This window comes from Dermochelys coriacea, chromosome 26, assembly GCF_009764565.3.
Source record: "Dermochelys coriacea isolate rDerCor1 chromosome 26, rDerCor1.pri.v4, whole genome shotgun sequence".
Taxonomy (NCBI): Eukaryota; Metazoa; Chordata; order Testudines; family Dermochelyidae; genus Dermochelys; species Dermochelys coriacea.
Genome location: NC_050093.1, coordinates 14,736,204 through 14,753,460, shown reverse-complemented (window position 1 = coordinate 14,753,460; position 17,257 = coordinate 14,736,204). Strand labels below are relative to the sequence as shown.

Genomic DNA, 17,257 nt, shown 5'->3' with positions numbered 1-17,257 from the left:
GAACGTCTCAAACCATTTTGGGGGCTCTGCAAAACCAATAGGTATTTTAACTCCCTTCCCCCAAGCCTCTGGAAATTTAAACCCATGATTTCTGTCCTTGAGGCAACTCAACTGAAATAAACTCGCTCTGTTTTAGATCAGAAGAGCTAGTGCTCTGTAACATGGATCATAGAGCACCCCCAAAAACTCAGCTGGCATACTGGGATACCCTAGAAACAGTACTTGTTAGTTCATTTGAATTTTTCTTTTCTCCCTGTCTTTACACTCCTATTTTCAGTCTTGCTATTAAGGATCATGGACCGACAACATCCATATTTGCGCTGCACTTTGGAACCTACTTGTCTGAGCGATTACAAGATGGATGGGGTCACCTCTCGCATTAAGAGGAATCTCCAGAACCTATTTTGCTCCCTTTTTAAAAACCCACAACACGTGTGTGTTGAAGTCCCCAGCGTACGATGTCAGTTACAAATAAAGCTCAAAGATCAAGAGTAAAAACGATGTGGTCCACATTGTCCGTATATTCTCTGATCGCTTTGCAATACAAGGCCACAGGACTGGGGCAGCTCCAAAGGCGAGATGCAGCACAGCTGCAACTGCAATGTTACTGAGTGTCCTACCCCTGCGCCAGGGCTGGCTGGGACCCACTCCCATCAGTAGAAAACCTCTCTCTCTCCACAAGCGACTGTCCATGCCAGTGGCTACAGCTTGTTGTTCCGGTGAAAGGTGGTCCCGTGAGGGGAGGCGTATGTTGGCTGATTGTGCCACGTCGAAACAGGGTACAGCCTGTGCCGCAGCGAGCTGTCGTAAGACGTAGGGTAGTGCACTAGGCTGGCAGCCAGCGGCCGGCAGAGGTCTGAGGATTGAGTAGAGGCAGCTAATAAGTGGCCTGGAAATGCAGGGATGACAAATGGGCTGACAGAGAGCGAAGGAATCAGTGAAGATGACTGGCCCTTTAAATGGTCCGCGGGGGTGCCAAAATTCACCGGGAACCTCAGCATCGTCCCTTTGTAACTGTCCTGCCCTGCAGCGGAGGGGAGCGGCGCTGGGAAGCTGGGGCTTGGCACCACGGCCTGGGGCTTGGCCAGGCCCTGCTGGAGGCTCGGCGACTCCCCGCGCTTGTCCTTTGGCTCCACTCCCTTGATGAGAGGCGAGACAGCCTTTAGCTTCTTCCCATGAACAAAGCCCTCCTCCTCCAGACTGCGCTTGCTCCTCGGCCCGGGGCCCAGGGCAGGGCTGCCCACCTGGCTCTGTGGGATGGGCTGGACAAGCCCGCCATTCTTGGGCAGCGGAGGACTGGCCTTGGCAAAGCTTGCCATGGGTGGGACCCAGCAGGCTTTCACACTGGCAAAGGGAGAGCCTCTGCTCCCCGCAGAGCTGCCTTTATAGAAGGCAGAGGGTCCCTGGCTGTCTCTGCTCCAGGAGGGTGGGGCCTGGCTCGCTTTGCTGCGCAAATCTTCTGGCTGCTCCACACAACCCTCCGTACCCTCCTGCCTCTTCCGAGGGAGGTTTGCTGGCTGCAGGTCCTTGCCTGGCTGCTGATAGATGGAGAGAGACTCCGGGAAATCCTTGAAGCCACGAAAATACTCGATCGGGCCTCGTAGGGGGTGGCAGCTCACAGGTTTCAGAACCTCACTTCTGTATGTATGGAAGTGGCCAGTGAAGATGGCAGGAGCAGGGGAAAGGTGGCGCCCTGAACTCCCATCCTCTGTCCTCGGAAATATCTGGCTGCCTCTGGGGCTCAGAGATCCCTTTGGGCACGGTGCCCCCTCCCCTTTGTTAGGGGGATGACACGCTTGGGCTGGGTCATTGGCATCATCCCCCTCTGGCACAGGGCTCCTTCCCTCTTTGCTCTGATGAATGACTGACGGCCTGTTGGAGTCGAGCTCTGGGCTGGGGCAGGGGAGTCCTGCAGACCTGGATTTCTTGCCTTCTGGGCAATGGCTCAGATGTCTCTCATGGCAGTGCAAGGATTCAGCCTTGCTCACTTGAGCCAGCAGCTTCTTCTTGGCCAAGGGAGACATGATGCCATGGTTCCCTTTGAAGTAAAAGCTGGAAAAGAGCCGTTTGTAGGCCTCCGAGCAGCCGTGGGCCCTGCAGTTGCTGTGGCAGCTCATGGATGGCTGGCTCTTGGCCAAGTCCTTGGTATTCGAAAGGGGGAGCCCCTCAGCTCGGTCTCCCGGTTGGCTCTGCTCGGGGCCATCCGTCACAGCCTCCCTGCCCCGTTTGGGAGTGGCAGAGGTATCCGGCTTCACCTTCTCAGGCAAAACCTGCAACCCAAGGGATGGGACCATGAGCACTGGGAAAGGGCTGAACACACTCCTGTGAGCAGAGCCAGGGTAGGGTCAGAGGGGACAGAGGTCATAGCCCCCACTCATCTGCTAAATGCAGAGGGGCACTCCCAGGCTGACCCCTGATCTGGGTGAGCAGCTCCCCCTCCTCCTCAGCCGCTGTGGTAAGAGCTCCCCATTCTAACCTGAACTTCTAATTACAGCTGTGTGAGTTCCAGATCCACCGATCAGTTGGAGTCCCCCCTGAAAGTCATGGGGGGCCAGCCCTCCAGCTCCCGCACTTGCCCACTCCTTTGTTCTCTTTCCCCAGGCGTCCAGTCACAGCCTCTTCCTCCCTGCTGCCCCACAGCCCATTGCAGTTCTCTTCTCTCAGGGAGGCTTTTCTCCCTGCTCAGTCCCTCGCCCCAGCACAGCCCCCAGTATCTCTCCTTGCAGCATGAGCACTGTCAGGAGCAATGATCTGGAGGCTGCTGTTGAGAGACCTTGAGGAGGGGGTGTCCCGGCCTGGCCCAGCTTGGCCCAGTCCTGCACCTGGTCTCCGCTTTTCTCCTTCTTGACTCTCTTGCTCTTTTCAGCTGCGTCATCGCCCTGCTCCCCACGGGGTTCCCTGGAGACCTTGTACTGCTTCCGGGGCTTGGCAGGGGGCAGGGGCTTGTCATCCTCGCCCTTCAGGTGTCGCACGTATGGGAGGACCAGCCTACAGGACAGAAAGGCCAAGTGCATGAATCAAGGACTGTGGCCCAGAGGAGCCCAGTTCCGCTGAGACGTGCAGGCCCTCCCCACCCTAACCATGACCCACTGCAGAGGACTTGGCTGGGCCCAGGCAGAGCACAGCAATGGCACTAGGCTTACGCAGCAGTACCCGTGTTCCTAGGAGGAAGCACCAGATTCCAGCACTGCTGCATCCTAGCAGGTGCGACCAGCGTCCTCGAGGACCTGTATGTCCGCCCACAATTGGGCTGTAATAAACAACCCCTCCCCACTCTTCTCTGGTCCCTTCCATCGGAGGATCCGCAAATACCTCAAACATGGTTGGGTGCATCCCTGCCACAGCCTGCAGAGTAAGGGTGGTACCACCCCCCATTTTACAGATGGGTAAACTGAGGCACAGAGCAAAGGGGCAGGACTTGCTGGAGTTTTCAGTTTACACGTAGGGTGGGCACAAGGTGGGAAGCAGCAGATGTAGGGTGAAGTTAACTGGAAGCTACTGATCTGGGGACCCAGGACTGGAAGACTGACCTCAACAGGGGTCAGACCTGGGACCGCTGGTTTGAGGAGCAGGAGTTTCTGCTGCCCGCGCGAGAGGCACAGCAACCAGCTCAAACTTCACATGCTGCAGAGGGAGCAAGCCCCGCACTGCGCTAGTGTGGGCTCAGCACCACAGACAGTGCCAGTTGCCAGGACAGACCTCACAGCCTGGCTGCAGGGCGGACACTCAAACCGAGGCCACAAGGGCAGCTGTCCGTAGCTGCTCCTGGTGACACTGCCAGCTAGTTGAGGTGAGGCACTCCGGGAGGGCTGGCTGCTCTTCCTGTTTGTGCCTCCAGAGCTGTGGCATGGGCAGGAGGGCCCTTACCTCTCGTAGTGCCTCCGGGTGCAGGTGGCTGCGCTGGTGCTTCCAGGGCTGCCCCCCAGCTCATCGTACACGTTCTTCCAGAGGCGTCTTCCTGTGACCTGCAAAAGGAGGGGAGAATGAGACCTACTGGGGACACTGTGTCCACAGCATCCAGGAGCACCTTGCACAGCCTGCCTTACCCCAGCGATGTGCCACTGCTGCAGAGAAGGGAGAGGCCCTGCCAGCATAGGAATCTGGGGGGCCTGAGCAGTGCTGGGGTGGCGACAGCAGCTCCCCTTCAAAGCTCAGGGTTGGGGAGCACTCAAGGAGCTGAACACAGGTTCTGTGTTACAGCCGACATCCTTGGGCTTAGGGTCTTGGACCTGCTGATAGATGCTCATTGTACTAACACCTGAAACTACATCCAGCCCTCCATGGAGCCTCACGACAGGGCCATGGCTGAGAACAGGATAGGCCAACCAGCACACAGATCACAGCACACCTGTTGGGATCCAGCCTAAGGCTGTAACCATCACGTTTTACAGCAGGGGAAACCGAGCCACAAAGCAACAACGGCACAGCTAGAACAGAACCCAGGCTTTCCAGTTCCAGCACAGCACTAGCGTACAGAGGCACAACCTGTCAGCGCCAGCGCCAGCGCCAGCGCAGGCCCTACTTGCTTATGCTGGGACCTCCTGCTGTCCTGCTTTGACCCCCAAGCCATCCTTCCCCTGAGCAGCAGTCAGCACCGTACTGCACTGGGGAGCCAGGAAAGAGTTAAGTGATGGCCACACACGAGGCTAACTAGATCCATTCCCCTCACCCCAAGGTGGGTCATCTGCAGATGGCAGGGCTTTTGGTCAACTTGCTGAAAACACCACATGCTCCATCCCACTGGTGTCTAGAGCTGGAGAGCCCGTCTTGCGGGCTCCAAGCAGCCTCCCCTCCCCATGGCGCTCCACACAGGTGCTGCCGCCAGCAACTCACATTGCTGCCGTTCGCAGGAACAGATGGGGCAACAGGGAGGAAATTAGCTGAGCCAAGCAAAGTGCCAACATGAAGGAAAATGTTCATTCTGCAGCAAAGTCCCCTCCCCCCTCTGCCCGTTAAATCCACCAGGGACAGGAAGAGGCAGCAGGAGATGCCAGCGCTGCTCTGCTCAGAGAGATAAATCACCAGGTGCCTGGTTAACTCTCTCATGCTCACCAGCCTCAGCAGGGCAGGGCCTATAAAGGGCCAGCTCCAGGACTCTGCACACTGCTCTTGCTCTATGGGGCTGAGCAGGGTACCTTTCCCTTTCCTCCAAACTCTCTTGCCCTGGCTGCCAATGTCCCCAGGGACTAGGTTCTCCACCACGCTCCCTCCAGGTCCAGCACTGTGCTTTGCTTATTACACTACACTGTCTGTCCCAATCAGCAGCTGTGTGTGCTGTCCCTTGCTCCAGGACCTGAACCATGAGCTTCACCAAGATGCCCCTGCCCCTCTAACAGTGGATTTGCTTGTTTCAGGGAGGCATGAATCAGCTGGGACACCCCAGCAATACCATCTTTGCAGTTCTGCTGCAGAAGAGCCCAAAGGAAAGTCTACACCAGCCTCTGAGCCCCTTCTCTTCATTCCAAGTGGGGTCATTGGGGCCGAGATCAGCACCAACAGCATGGATTGGCCACCAGCTTTGTGCACCAGGGACTACCTTCAGCCCTCCAGGCATGACTCTGGCTGGAAGCAATGGCAGTTCCACCTCAGCTGAGAGACTCTGGGAGGTCTCTTCCATGCCAAGAAGCCTTGCCCCAGCGCTGCAGCATTGCAGCTGAGACCTGTTTGAACAGGAGTTTGGCCACAGGCTAAGATCCGCCATGATCCTCTAAACCCTGTCCTGCTCCCAGCTGCTGCACACAGCAACAGATTTAGGCTCCAGAGGAAGCTGTGTTCCACTTTGCTAAAGAGATGACCCTGCAACAGGGCAGCATAAGGGTGATGGGAGCAAGGTCCCTTCCCCAGTAATTCAGTTCCACGCTTCTTACCAACTCATATGCTCCCAGCTTCTCCACAGCTTTGTAGATCTTCCACAGGTTAACTAGACAAAGACAAGGAATGGGCAAGGAGTGAGGGCAGATCACTGGGCTAATGTTTCATGACACCTGTGCCAAGGCACTCACCCTTCATCACCAGCAGCCCTGTCAGTCAGACTCTTGGAGGTTGTGTGAGAGCAGCCCCCATTGACTTTAATGGGAGCTACAAGATGGGCCATTAGCAACATGATGCAGGGTCGTCAGCCAGGGCAGGGTTCCATACACAGGATGTATAGGGAGCACCGCAGCATATCATGCCTGGAGACCAGCTGCCGTGCTGCCTTTTGGGGAGAGGTTAGTGCTGGGACACTGGGTGGCTTGGGCAGGGCACTGCCACAAGAAAGATTAGCAGACTGTTATGATCCCAGCGAGCACAGAGGCACTGTCGCAAGGAAGCTGCCCGCCTGGCTGGCATGGCCAAGGCACTGGCAGAGATCAGAGCAGTAAGCTTCACCACACACGATGGCTTTCTCCTTTTGCTCTCTGCTGTTAGCACCCCCCCACACCCTGCTCCAGAGGGCACAGCATAGATAACACCCCCATCCATGCAGGGCCTGGGAAGGGGGGATGTGTCGGCCTCTCACAGGCCGGCTCTGAAGAGGTGGCTGGCATGTCACTCCTAAACCCACTCCTGCAGTACCACCTGCGCTGGGAACCAGCAAAGGATTCTGGAATTCTCCCCCCCACCCCAAGACACAGTTATGAGAAGCTGAGCAGTAAGCTGTGGCAGGAGAAATGAGTGGACGCGTGCAAGGTAAATGGACGCACTCTGCTTGAAGCCAAGATGAGGCACTCTCTCGATGGGTGTGTGACGGTCCTTCATGAACTTGTAGAGATTGACCAGGAAGGTCTGCTCCTCTTCCTTCTCCCTGCTCGATGCCTGCTCATCCCCCATCTCCTCCACCAGCCTCTTCTGCTCCTCCTCGGAGCTGCTGTCTGGCTTCAGCGCTGGCGAGTCCTGCAGAGAAACACAGCCAATTACCAGCTGAGGTGGGAAAGCCAAAGGACAGAGAGGGAGGGGACCTGCCTCAGCTCACATAGAGAGTCCATGGCAGAGCCAGGAATAGAACCTGGGAGTCCTGGCTCCCAGCCCGCACTCTACTCACTGGACCATGCTCCCTATCAGAGCCAGGAATTGTACCAGGAGTCCTGACTGCCAGGCCATTGCCACTAGGTCACCCAACTTATATGCGTTTGCCACACAAAGCCAGCTAAAGCCATCCTGAATCCAGAGAAGACTGCATGTGTGTGTGTGTGGGGGGGGGGGGTCTGTATTAATTCCTTAACCCTCCTAGATATGCACAGCTGAGGAGCAGCAGCAGCTCCCACGGCCTAGCTCATGTTTGCTTCAGAACAGCTGTTCAGGCTGGAGGGCCAGGATCCAGGACCAGTTGCCCCTAGAGTCCTTCAGCAAGGAGGGGAACAATGCAAGGCCACTTGCAGAATGGCAGGGATGATAAGAGAGTTACTGAAGCTTCACATCTTCTTGCCTCTTTTCAACTTCATCTTGGACACCCCCAAACACATCTGCACGGCTCTGCCTGCTGGATACACACTTGCAGCAGTGAACTGGGAGTCAGGACTCTGGGTTCTATTCCCACCAGTGGGGTTTTCACCGAATGCCATGCTGCATTGTACCACTGCTCTAAATACCATCGAGAGGCGTTTTGCGGTCGGAGGCATTTTATTAGCTCCGGAGAATAACAGACTTGAGCAACTAAAGAGTGAGAGCCAGAGTTTATTATTCTCCCGGCTGGGAAGACAGCCAAGTTGGTCAGAGCACTGGAGCTGTGTGAGAACACGAGGAACAGCTTCCAGGAAAACAGAAGGGCAGAAATACTCGCTCTCATCCTCTCTCTCTCTCAGCTAAAAATGTTTCTCATTTGTTTGTTCTACATTTTCCAGAGTTATAAAACTTGTTGCTATTTTTGGGCAAAGCAGCTGCTCAGCTCCCAGCACTTTTTCTTCTTTCTATTCTTTTAACTGCTTGTGACAGTGGTGTTATTTTAGCTGCTGAGCTATTTCTGGGCCTCCTTTTCCTTTTTTAAACCTCAGTGAATTCAGTGCGGGGGACTGGTGCGTGAGCGAGAGTCCTGGCAATTCAAGGCCGCTGCCACAGGGCAAGTTTCTCAAACCCACTCAGTACCACCACACCCACTCAGGCCTGCCCTGATGGGACAGGCCTTTCCTCTAGGGCACGAGACATGCTTTGTACACCATCTGATCCTCGCCCGCTCTCCTAAGCCTGCCCACTCAAGTTGGCTGTGGCAGTGGTTTCGGTGAAGTGGCCACCTGCCTGTTGGAAACCAGACTGAGTGAACGAACCACTTCACCAAACTCCTTTCACCAGAACAACTCTCAGCGGGGAAAGTTTTTTCTAGATTGGATCAACACTGGTGGCCTGGAGGGCGAGAGGCATGGTCTGCCATTGTTGGTCACCCAAGACATCCAGTGCCATTTAATGGGAGCAGTGTTATGGTGTGTCCTGCCATGGCTGTCACAGCAGCTAGGCCCACAGCAGGGGACTGCTGGGTACACTCTGTCTCTAGTCCCATCGTTAACAATCACACCAGCCACCCAGTGCTGAGGACTCACGCAGTCTACACCCCTCACTCTCAGCACCAAGGGGAAGGTCTCTTTCATATCCATCCCATCTCTCTCCCCACCATGATGGAAGTGGCAGGTGCCCCTTAAATGTGCCCACAAAGACACAAGGCATCATATGTGAGTTTCCATAGTGCTTGGGGAGATAATGGATTGACAAGAACCAGTGTAACCCAACACTTGACCCAGGGAGGCTGTACGACTCACACCCACCCCATGGCTGCAACCTAGGAGGACTTTATATGGACAGCGGAAGTGGATGAGGAGGGACACACAAGTCTCACCTGACAGTCCTGTGGAAGGTTCTGTGGCCAGGAGCCATGGAACAGGCCCCGCAGGCAGGCAGATGCCTACAAGCAACAGGAGGAACAAAACTCTCAACCTTCCACAATGGAGAAGCCACAGGCCCCTGGTGAGCTAAAGGGGCATTTCCCCGAAAACAGAGAACGGACACGCTTCCTACGGCCCACATGCTCCATGCAGTGACCTCCACTGGGCTGGGTGCGCTCCCGCAGGCCTTTCACAGAGCAGCATGGAGCCATGTGCACCCAGCAGCATACATGACTATGCAACATGCTCCATGCAGCAATGATCAGAGAGAGACAAAGGTGGACATGACTTTCCTGACTGCCCTTCACCCATTTCCCCCTCACTAGTTCCTTGGCCCTGTGGCTCCCCTCTCAGTTTCACGTGATGCAGACGGACAATCTGAGCATCTGCTCTCTCTTTTGGGTTGTCACCATTCCTGGAAATGGTCTCAATTCCATAACTGCACCGATTATTCCAGAGGCCTGTAATGTGCCTTGCCCCAAAACACTCTCAGTGTCTCAGTCGCAGCCTGGCTTCCGACTCCCTGCTGCAGATGGTGCACACCTGTGTGTGCGCACCAGCCATTTGTGTGCACAAACTGAGCACTGGGCAGGTTTGCACGCCTAGGAGTGCAGCATCATCAGTAGTCTGTTGCACAACTGCTTCAGCAGCATAGGTTGCACTTGTCTGGAAGTTCAAGAGAAACCCCAAGTCTTATCTGCATCCAGCAGCCACAATCAACAATCCCCTTCTATTTATGAAAACCAAGTTCTGGGTCTTCTCTACTGTAAGGGACACACCTTTGCTGCATGTTGCAGGTGCAAATAAGGGACTGACGCAGATGCAAGTCAGCCCTGCCCACACAAACAGGCACCATGCAGAATTCTGTAGCCACTCTATGGAATGGCTCTGTATCCAAGGAGCCTGGCTTCAGGGGGAGCTGGCAACTGAGGCCAAGCTGAGGCAGCAGGTTATAAAGGCGATGCACAGAGTCTCCCTCATAGTCCCTTCATCTCCGTGTCACTCCACATCTGCCCCTCCAACCCTCTCCCCCTCATCCCTGTCCTTTTTCTTTCCCTTTAGCTGATCTTAAGAAAAAAAATCCTGGCACTAACTTGCCATTTGCTTGCATCCCATGGTTCACTCTGCTGGTGCGTTCTGCCCCTTTCCCCACCCTGTGTCTGCCCTGCCCAGGTAGACATCTATGTCTCATTGCTTCCTTGTGCTCCATCTTTGCCTGTTGGCTCTCATCATGTACTTTGGGGCAGGTACCCTCTCTCTGTTCTGGGGCTGTATAGGGCCCAGCCCAACAAGGTCCCAGGCCAGGACTGGGGCACCTACGATAATACAAATAAAACAACCCCCTCTTCCCTGGAGGCTTGACTTTACAATTTGTTGTTTTCCCTTCATCTAGAATAAGAATGAGACCAACCCAAAGTCCACGGCTGTCTTTTCGTACAGCCATCCAGAGCAGACCCGCATCAGGGTATGCTGGATCAGCGATGAAACAGCCTTTAACAACTGTTTGCCATCAAGGGGAAGAAGAGAGATTCCCCCTGCGCTAGGCTGCACAGAAATTTCAGCTGTTGTTCCCGGAGCATTGCTGTCAGTTGCTGCCTGTCCAACAGCAGTGCAGCTATGGACACAGGTACCCAAATAACAAAATGACAGCATCCTTTGCACACCTCCCTCAGAGGTTTCAAGTGCCCCATTCTCATCTCACGGAGAAGGCTGAGTGACTCAAGAAACTCCAGTGGGAGATGAGGAGAGAACTTCATGCTGTTTCTCACTTACCACCTGGTCCAGCGGGTCCACAGTGCTCTGGCTCCCCTCAGGTCCAGGCTTCACAGCATCAGCCTCTTCCACAGGCCCTGGCCCAGCAGCCTCCATTGTGGATGTCTTCTTCTTCCTCTTCCCTTTGAAGCTGAGTGCTGTGGCCAAGGAAGAAGATGGAGAAACCATTGAAAGCGAAAGTCCCAAACAACCATGCAAATCAAGGGGAGGTTCTCTCCATACTCTGCGCGCGCGCGCACACACACACACACACACACACACACACACACACACACAGCAGAGTGAGACTCCAGACAGATAGATGCACGTACTAGGCAATACATGTAATCAGTCCCTCAAATGCTACAGGGCCCCAGTTTCCAGCATCAGTAACCCAGGATCCAACCTTCCCTCCCCTCAAACGCAGGGTGCAGAGCTGGATCTGGACCCAGACTTCCCAGGACTCTCCAATAGACGGAGACCTGGATGCCCAGATCTGCACAGCCCAGAACTCAGGGAACAGTTGTGTCTCTCAGGATTTCATGCGTGGGCCCATGGTTCATTGTTACACACCACCCTTTCTGAGAGAGGTCCCAGCTCTGCACAGGGGGCCAAGCCCCTAGCTGAACCCAATCAGAACTCCAGAGAGGGACACTCTTCAGCCTCAGACATGCCAGAGGGACCCACTGCCCCGGAATGGGCCCAAGGACAGGCAGGCTTTCCAAGAACAGAGACCTCTGTGACGCAGGTATCTGCCTTGCTTCCTGTTCAGAGACATGCCATGTTTGTCAACAGCTCCTGATGGTGGGCCGTCTGGCCACTGCTTTCGCTTTCAGGGTGGCTTCCTGGAGCCGTGGGAGCCAGTGCAGAGCTGTGAACGCTTCCCCACCTCAGCCACATCCGTTCCTGCCAGACGCTCGGCTAACTGCCTCTGGCAGGTGGCTCACTCTCCCTTCAGTTGCTGAGGAGGGATGGGAAATCCCCCCAGCCCCAGCGAGCAAGTGGAGAGACCCTTCCACTTCCCCAGGCATTACCTGAGACAACACAAGACATGGAGACCTGCCTTAGGTCTCCTGCAGCCCCTAACCCCTTCTACTAGTTTTGCCCTGTCAAACGTCCTATCCTTCACCTCTCAGGCTCTTCAACAAGAGCCCATAGACAGTGAGAGCCGAGTAGAGGTCACGTCCCTCTACCAATCCTCACCACTTCCTACCTGGCTCATAGAAGAATCCCAGCCCCTCCAAGTCAGTGCGGGGGGTAGAGCTGGGCAGACTGCCCTGCACTGTCCCCATTAGACCTAAAGCAAGCATTTGGGTCTGTGCTGCTGACAATACAGCCTGAAAGTAACTGACAATTGAACAATTACAAAAAAGTACACCCACCCTCAACCAGAGAGCCAGCGGGAAACTCCTGCCCAAGGGCCAGGCCAAGGGAAGCACAGCCGGGACACTGTAAGAGGTGTATTACTGTAGCATCTAGAGTCCACACTGAAATCAGGGCCCCGCTGTCCTGGGTGCTACTCAGACACCTACCTGCCCTGAAGAGTTTACAATCTAAATTGAAAGAGGGGAAACTGAGGCACTGAGCAGAGATGTGACTTGGCTAAGATCACACAGCAGGACAGTGGCAGAGCAAGGTTCTAGTGCCAAATTCCAGTCCTGAGGCCTCTCCTGAGGAGGGTCCCTGATTGTCATAGTGGGGACTGCATGGAGCCACCCCCAGTCAGAACCGGGGACATAGCTTGTCTTTGGCTGTGGTCCAGCAAGCAACCTCGCTGAGCGACTCCCATACAACACAATGTTTCTGGAATAAGGAGCTTGGAATGGTACACGATCCGCTGTGAACTCAGGGCAGAGGCCCCGCCCCATCCTTCTTCATTTGTGGGATTCATTCCATGTTGCATAACTGCTTAATATAGATTCTGTTTACACAACTAGGAAGGAAGAGAAAACAAACAAACAAAAAACCCCTCCTACTCTGCACTTTTGCTGGTGCTAGAGCCTGAGCGAGCAACATCTGCCGGGCTGAGGTCACCTACTACTCCAACAACCCCTGTTTCCAAGCTGAGGGGAGGGCAGATCGGAACCAGAGCCAGAGGATCAGAACCAGGCCACATCAGTCTCTCCTTCTGACGCTAGTGAAATATCCACCTCTCCTTCTGGAGCCCCTCAAACAACAAGCGCTGATCTGTTCCCAAGGCTCGGCTGCCCAGCCTACTCCAGTTCGTGTTTGCTGTGTCGTTCTCAGCCCCACGGGGTCAGCGAGCTCATAAAACGCTTTCACATACTGTACAAAGGGGAGAGAAAACTGGCCGGTTTAATGTTCTCTGGGCATGAGATCACCAGGCACGGCAGCCAAAACAAGCCCGGCTTCTGAGAGGATTACTGGACATGATGACAACTTTGGGAAACAGAGCAGAGAACAGCTTGAGTCTTTTACCCAGCTTATGGCAGGAGCTACTATGGGGGAGGGAGGAAGGCGGCGAGTCAAGTCTTCCCCTCCTCCCCCCAACTGCCTGGACTCATTAACATGGCACAGAGAACAAGCAGGGAGAGGAAGGGACAAAGACACCTGAACCCCTCACTGAGGCAAGAGCACAACTCCCAATAAACAAAGAAGTCATGTGCAGGTGTTTTTGTTAATTACAACGCAAGCCGAACACCAATAATTAGGGAGTTCTCCTAACAGTTATACAGGATGGATCACGACTTGTTGACAAGCTGTGCCCTCCTCTCCTTATATAAACAGGGAAGACCCCTGCCCGTGCTGACACTGGAAACATCAGGGGGGTTGCATATGGAGGAGTGAGAGCACAACTTGGGTCTCCTCACATGTAGGAATTTGCCCCTCTGCTCTGCAGAGTCCTGCTGCTCCCGCTTCATTCTTCCTATGCAGATCCCAGCAGTTGTTCCTTCCCCCCACTCTCATTTCCTATCCTGAGGATCCAGTATTATACTGTTCTTTGTTTCATGCCAGTTGGGATGCATCTTATCTGGGTTACAACACTGAAAAGCACCTGTTTATTTGCAAGGCAGCTGCGCGCAGGATCCTGCTTGGCAGTTTTTCTGGGATGGCAAAGTGCCTGTTTCGGGGCTGCCCTTCTGCACAGTTGGGGGCTCACATAGTTTATGGTGGTGTCCCTTCCTCTGCCAGCACTCTCCTTTCACCAGTCCAGAGAGGAGAGCTGGACATGCTGCTCTAAACCAGTTCTTTATCCTCCCATTGTTAGTGGATTAATGTTGATACCACAGCATCAAATGTGATGGGGCAGTATCATACCAACCATTTTACAGGTGGGGAAACTGAGGCACAGAATGGGGAAGGGAGGGACTAACCCAAGGTCACACAATGGCAGAGCAAGGAATAGAAGCCAGTTTTCCAGGCTCCGACCCCTGTGCTTCAGCCGTGAGATTAGCCTGCTACAAAAAGAAACCTTAAAAGAAAAGCAACCCAACCTTGCTAACAAATCAAAGACTCAGTACAAACAAGAGCGAGAGAGAGAAATCAGCAGGGTGCCAATGCCAGCAAGGAAGAAAGTGCAGCAAATCCATTCCCAAACTTCAGGGAATCACAGAAATTAGAGATGGCAATAACCCATGAGCTCATCTAAACCCTACCCAAAGGGGCAGCAGGGGGTGCTCAACCTCATACATATTCCAGTGCATACAGAAAGGGAGAGTGTGATTTAACTAAGTCCCCAAGGAAGGACGACTCCAATCTAATCTGGAACAGCAGAGTCCTCTGGTATTTTGGATTTTCGGTTCGGCCTTTGCCAACAATGATAGGAGATGTTTGTTTCAGAGGAGCAGCCGTGTTAGTCTGTATTCGCAAAAAGAAAAGGCGGACTTGTGGCACCTTAGAGACTAACAAATTTATTAGAGCATAAGCTTTCGTGAGCTACAGCTCACTTCATCGGATGCGTGAGCTGTTTTTTCCACCAAATGCATCCGATGAAGTGAGCTGTAGCTCACGAAAGCTTATGCTCTAATAAATTTGTTAGTCTCTAAGGAGATGTTTGTATTTCACAGCGGCAATCCGCAATTTCCAGAGTCCCCCCCCCCCCGAACATTTATCTTGTTCACACTACCAAGGCGCGGGTGCGTGCTCGGGTGAGCAGGGGGCAAATGAGGAATGAAGCTGAGCTACTCCCTACGCGGCCGTGCTGGTTGAACACACACACACACACACACACAGCAAAAAAAAAAAAAAAAAAGTGTTCTTGAAAAGGTCAAACCATTTCTTGGCTCGGAAGGAGGGGCCGTGAGCATCTTCAAAGGACGAGCGCGAGCCGCTTTCGGGAAATGACAGAGTACAATGGAACCCGAATTCCGCGTACACCCTGGTACCGGTACCTCCGCCTAACCCCTTGGAGGCCGTGACGGGGAAGGGGGGAAAAAACAGCCCGATTCTTCTGGGAAGCAGCGCGCGCGCGCGGAGCCGCCGCTGACAGCTGTCACAACAAATGAGCTGAGAACTGCTAAAGCTCGCAAACCGCGAACAGGAAGTGGGATGCCAGAGCCCGACGCGGCGCTGAACATTTACCAACTAGAAAGAAAAGTGCAGCTCGAGATAAAAAGCGACTGGGAAGCCCCCCCCCGCAGCCAGAAACTTTTTGAGACAAGGAGGGAAAAACTCCCCCCCCCCCCGTCCCTCGTCCCCTCCCCCCCTTCTGAAGAACCTGCCGCCGAAGACCAACTGTGGCCCGGCCGTTGTGGACGGCTGCCGGCGAGCCCCGGCTCCCTCCGAGCCCACAGCCGGCTGCCGGGCAGGGGCGCGCTGCAGGTTTTACCGTAAGCGGGGTCGGAAGCCGGCTCCCGCCCCCACATCTTCCCCGGCCCCCCATCTCGCGCCCCGCGCGGGGACGCGCTGCCCCGGCCAAGACCCGGCAGGGCTGTTTCTTCTTACCCATCGCCCGCAGCGCCCAGGCCTCAGCGCCCGCCCGGCCCCCACGCCGCCGCCCGCCCCATGCGAGTCTCCGGAGTGTCCGGGCTGAGAGGCAGCCGCTCGCTCCCCTCGCCGGCCTGGCGCCCCGCCCCGCCCCGCCCCGCCCCGCCGATTGGGCGGAGGTGGCCGGTGGGCGCGGCCGATAGGAGAAGAGCCCAGTCAGTTAAGGGCTGGACCCGCCCCGCGCAGCTTGGACCCCTGGGAGTTGTAGTTGGCCCGGGGTGCGCGGCGTCTCTGCCGCGCGCTGCTCTCCCCTCAGCCCGCCCGGCCCGCGCGCGCCGCTCTCCCCTCAGCCCGCGCGCGCCGCAGCTCCCCTCAGCCCGCCCGGCCCGCGCGCGCCGCAGCTCCCCTCAGCCCCGCGCGCGCCGCAGCTCCCCTCAGCCCGCCCGGCCCGCGCGCGCCGCAGCTCCCCTCAGCCCGCGCGCGCCGCAGCTCCCCTCAGCCCGCCCGGCCCGCGCGCGCCGCTCTCCCCTCAGCCCGCGCGCGCCGCAGCTCCCCTCAGCCCGCGCGCGCCGCAGCTCCCCTCAGCCCGCCCGGCCCGCGCGCGCCGCAGCTCCCCTCAGCCCGCGCGCGCCGCAGCTCCCCTCAGCCCGCCCGGCCCGCGCGCGCCGCTCTCCCCTCAGCCTCCTTTCTTAGTCCGGAGCGACACCGCTGTAACCCGCTCCCATCCCTAGGGTTTGACGCCGCTGTAACCGAGGAGGCGCTGGGGCCCTCTGGGCACGTGAGCCGGCTAACGCGCACCCACGCGTGAGCACCCTGGGCGGAAAGGCGGCACCCCAGAGAGAGCCCCTCACCTGAGAGGTTTGGCGGCGCCGCGCCGGGCGCTGCTCCCCGGCCCCCGGGCAGGGGATGTGTAGCTGAGGAGTGCCCTGCAGGGGGAAGGGGGGAAGACGGGCAATGCCAGGCTCGGTCCCAGCACGAAGACCCCCCCTCTCAGGGCGCGGCTGGCAGGTGAGGCAGTTACCAAAGCCCAGGCTTCTCCGGTCGGCTCCTTGAAAGTCCAGCTGAAACCAGGGCGAGCCCTGGCGCCGGCTTCAATGGGCTTTGGATCCGGCCCCGCGGGCATGGCCGTGTTTGCAATGCAGCCTCCTTTTGGCTTGAGACTTCTGTCCAGCCGGAAGCGTTGGCTCCGCCAGTCGCGTGCTGTTGCTGCTCTTCTTGTTCAAGCCTCTTTCAGTTCTCCATGCTCTGTTCCCAGGGGCCTCTGCGTAGCCCACTGGGAACGTTGCATTCTGTACATAAAAAGAAAAGGAGGACTTGTGGCACCTTAGAGACTAACAAATTTATTAGAGCAGAAGCTTTCGTGAGCTACAGCTCACTTCATCGGATGCATTTGGTGGAAAAAACAGAGGAGAGATTTATATACACACACACACAGAGAACATGAAACAATGGGTTTATCATACACGCTGTAAGGAGAGTGATCACTTAAGATAAGCCATCACCCACAGCAGGGGGGGGAAGGAGGAAAACCTTTCATGGTGACAAGCAAGGTAGGCTAATTCCAGCAGTTAACCATGGTATTTCTCCCTCCCACCCCACCCCCCACTGTTCCTCTGATATTCTTGTTAACTGCTGGAATTAGCCTACCTGCTTGTCACCATGAAAGGTTTTCCTCCTTCCCCCCCCTGCTGTGGGTGATGGCTTATCTTAAGTGATCACTCTCCTTACAGCGTGTATGATAAACCCATTGTTTCATGTTCTCTGTGTGT

The 17,257-nt window shown here is 55.8% G+C and overlaps 2 protein-coding genes across 4 annotated transcripts in view; one reads left to right on the top strand and one right to left on the bottom strand.

Annotated features, from left to right (window-relative positions):
• KANSL3 (KAT8 regulatory NSL complex subunit 3) overlaps nucleotides 1-17,257 on the top strand; it is a 142,936-nt gene that overhangs the window by 116,694 nt on the left and 8,985 nt on the right. The gene's annotated exons all lie outside the window — the stretch shown is intronic.
• ARID5A (AT-rich interaction domain 5A) lies at nucleotides 413-15,679 on the bottom strand. 3 transcript variants are annotated; one of them, XM_038384896.2, is made up of 7 exons: nucleotides 15,507-15,679; nucleotides 10,623-10,759; nucleotides 6,684-6,873; nucleotides 5,868-5,920; nucleotides 3,868-3,965; nucleotides 2,823-2,988; nucleotides 413-2,270 (listed from the first exon to the last, which is right to left on the bottom strand). In XM_038384896.2, exons 1-7 carry the CDS (start codon nucleotides 15,508-15,510, stop codon nucleotides 702-704), a joined length of 2,217 nt encoding a protein of 738 aa, XP_038240824.1. In that variant the 5' UTR covers nucleotides 15,511-15,679; the 3' UTR covers nucleotides 413-701. The 3 variants fall into 3 exon arrangements, with proteins under 3 accessions (XP_038240824.1, XP_038240823.1, XP_043359112.1); XM_038384895.2 differs by lacking the exon at nucleotides 15,507-15,679 and adding an exon at nucleotides 14,836-15,014; XM_043503177.1 differs by lacking the exon at nucleotides 15,507-15,679 and adding an exon at nucleotides 11,337-11,977.

Coding starts and splice junctions, on each gene's coding strand:
- ARID5A (XM_043503177.1), bottom strand. CDS start 11,379: ATGTCTCTGAACAGGAAGCAAGGCAGATACCTGCGTCACAGAG. Junction 10,760..11,336: donor CAGATACCTGCGTCACAGAG/GTCTCTGTTCTT, acceptor CCTTGGCCACAG/CACTCAGCTTCAAAGGGAAG. Junction 5,921..6,683: donor TCATCTTGGCTTCAAGCAGA/GTGCGTCCATTT, acceptor GTCTTTGTCTAG/TTAACCTGTGGAAGATCTAC.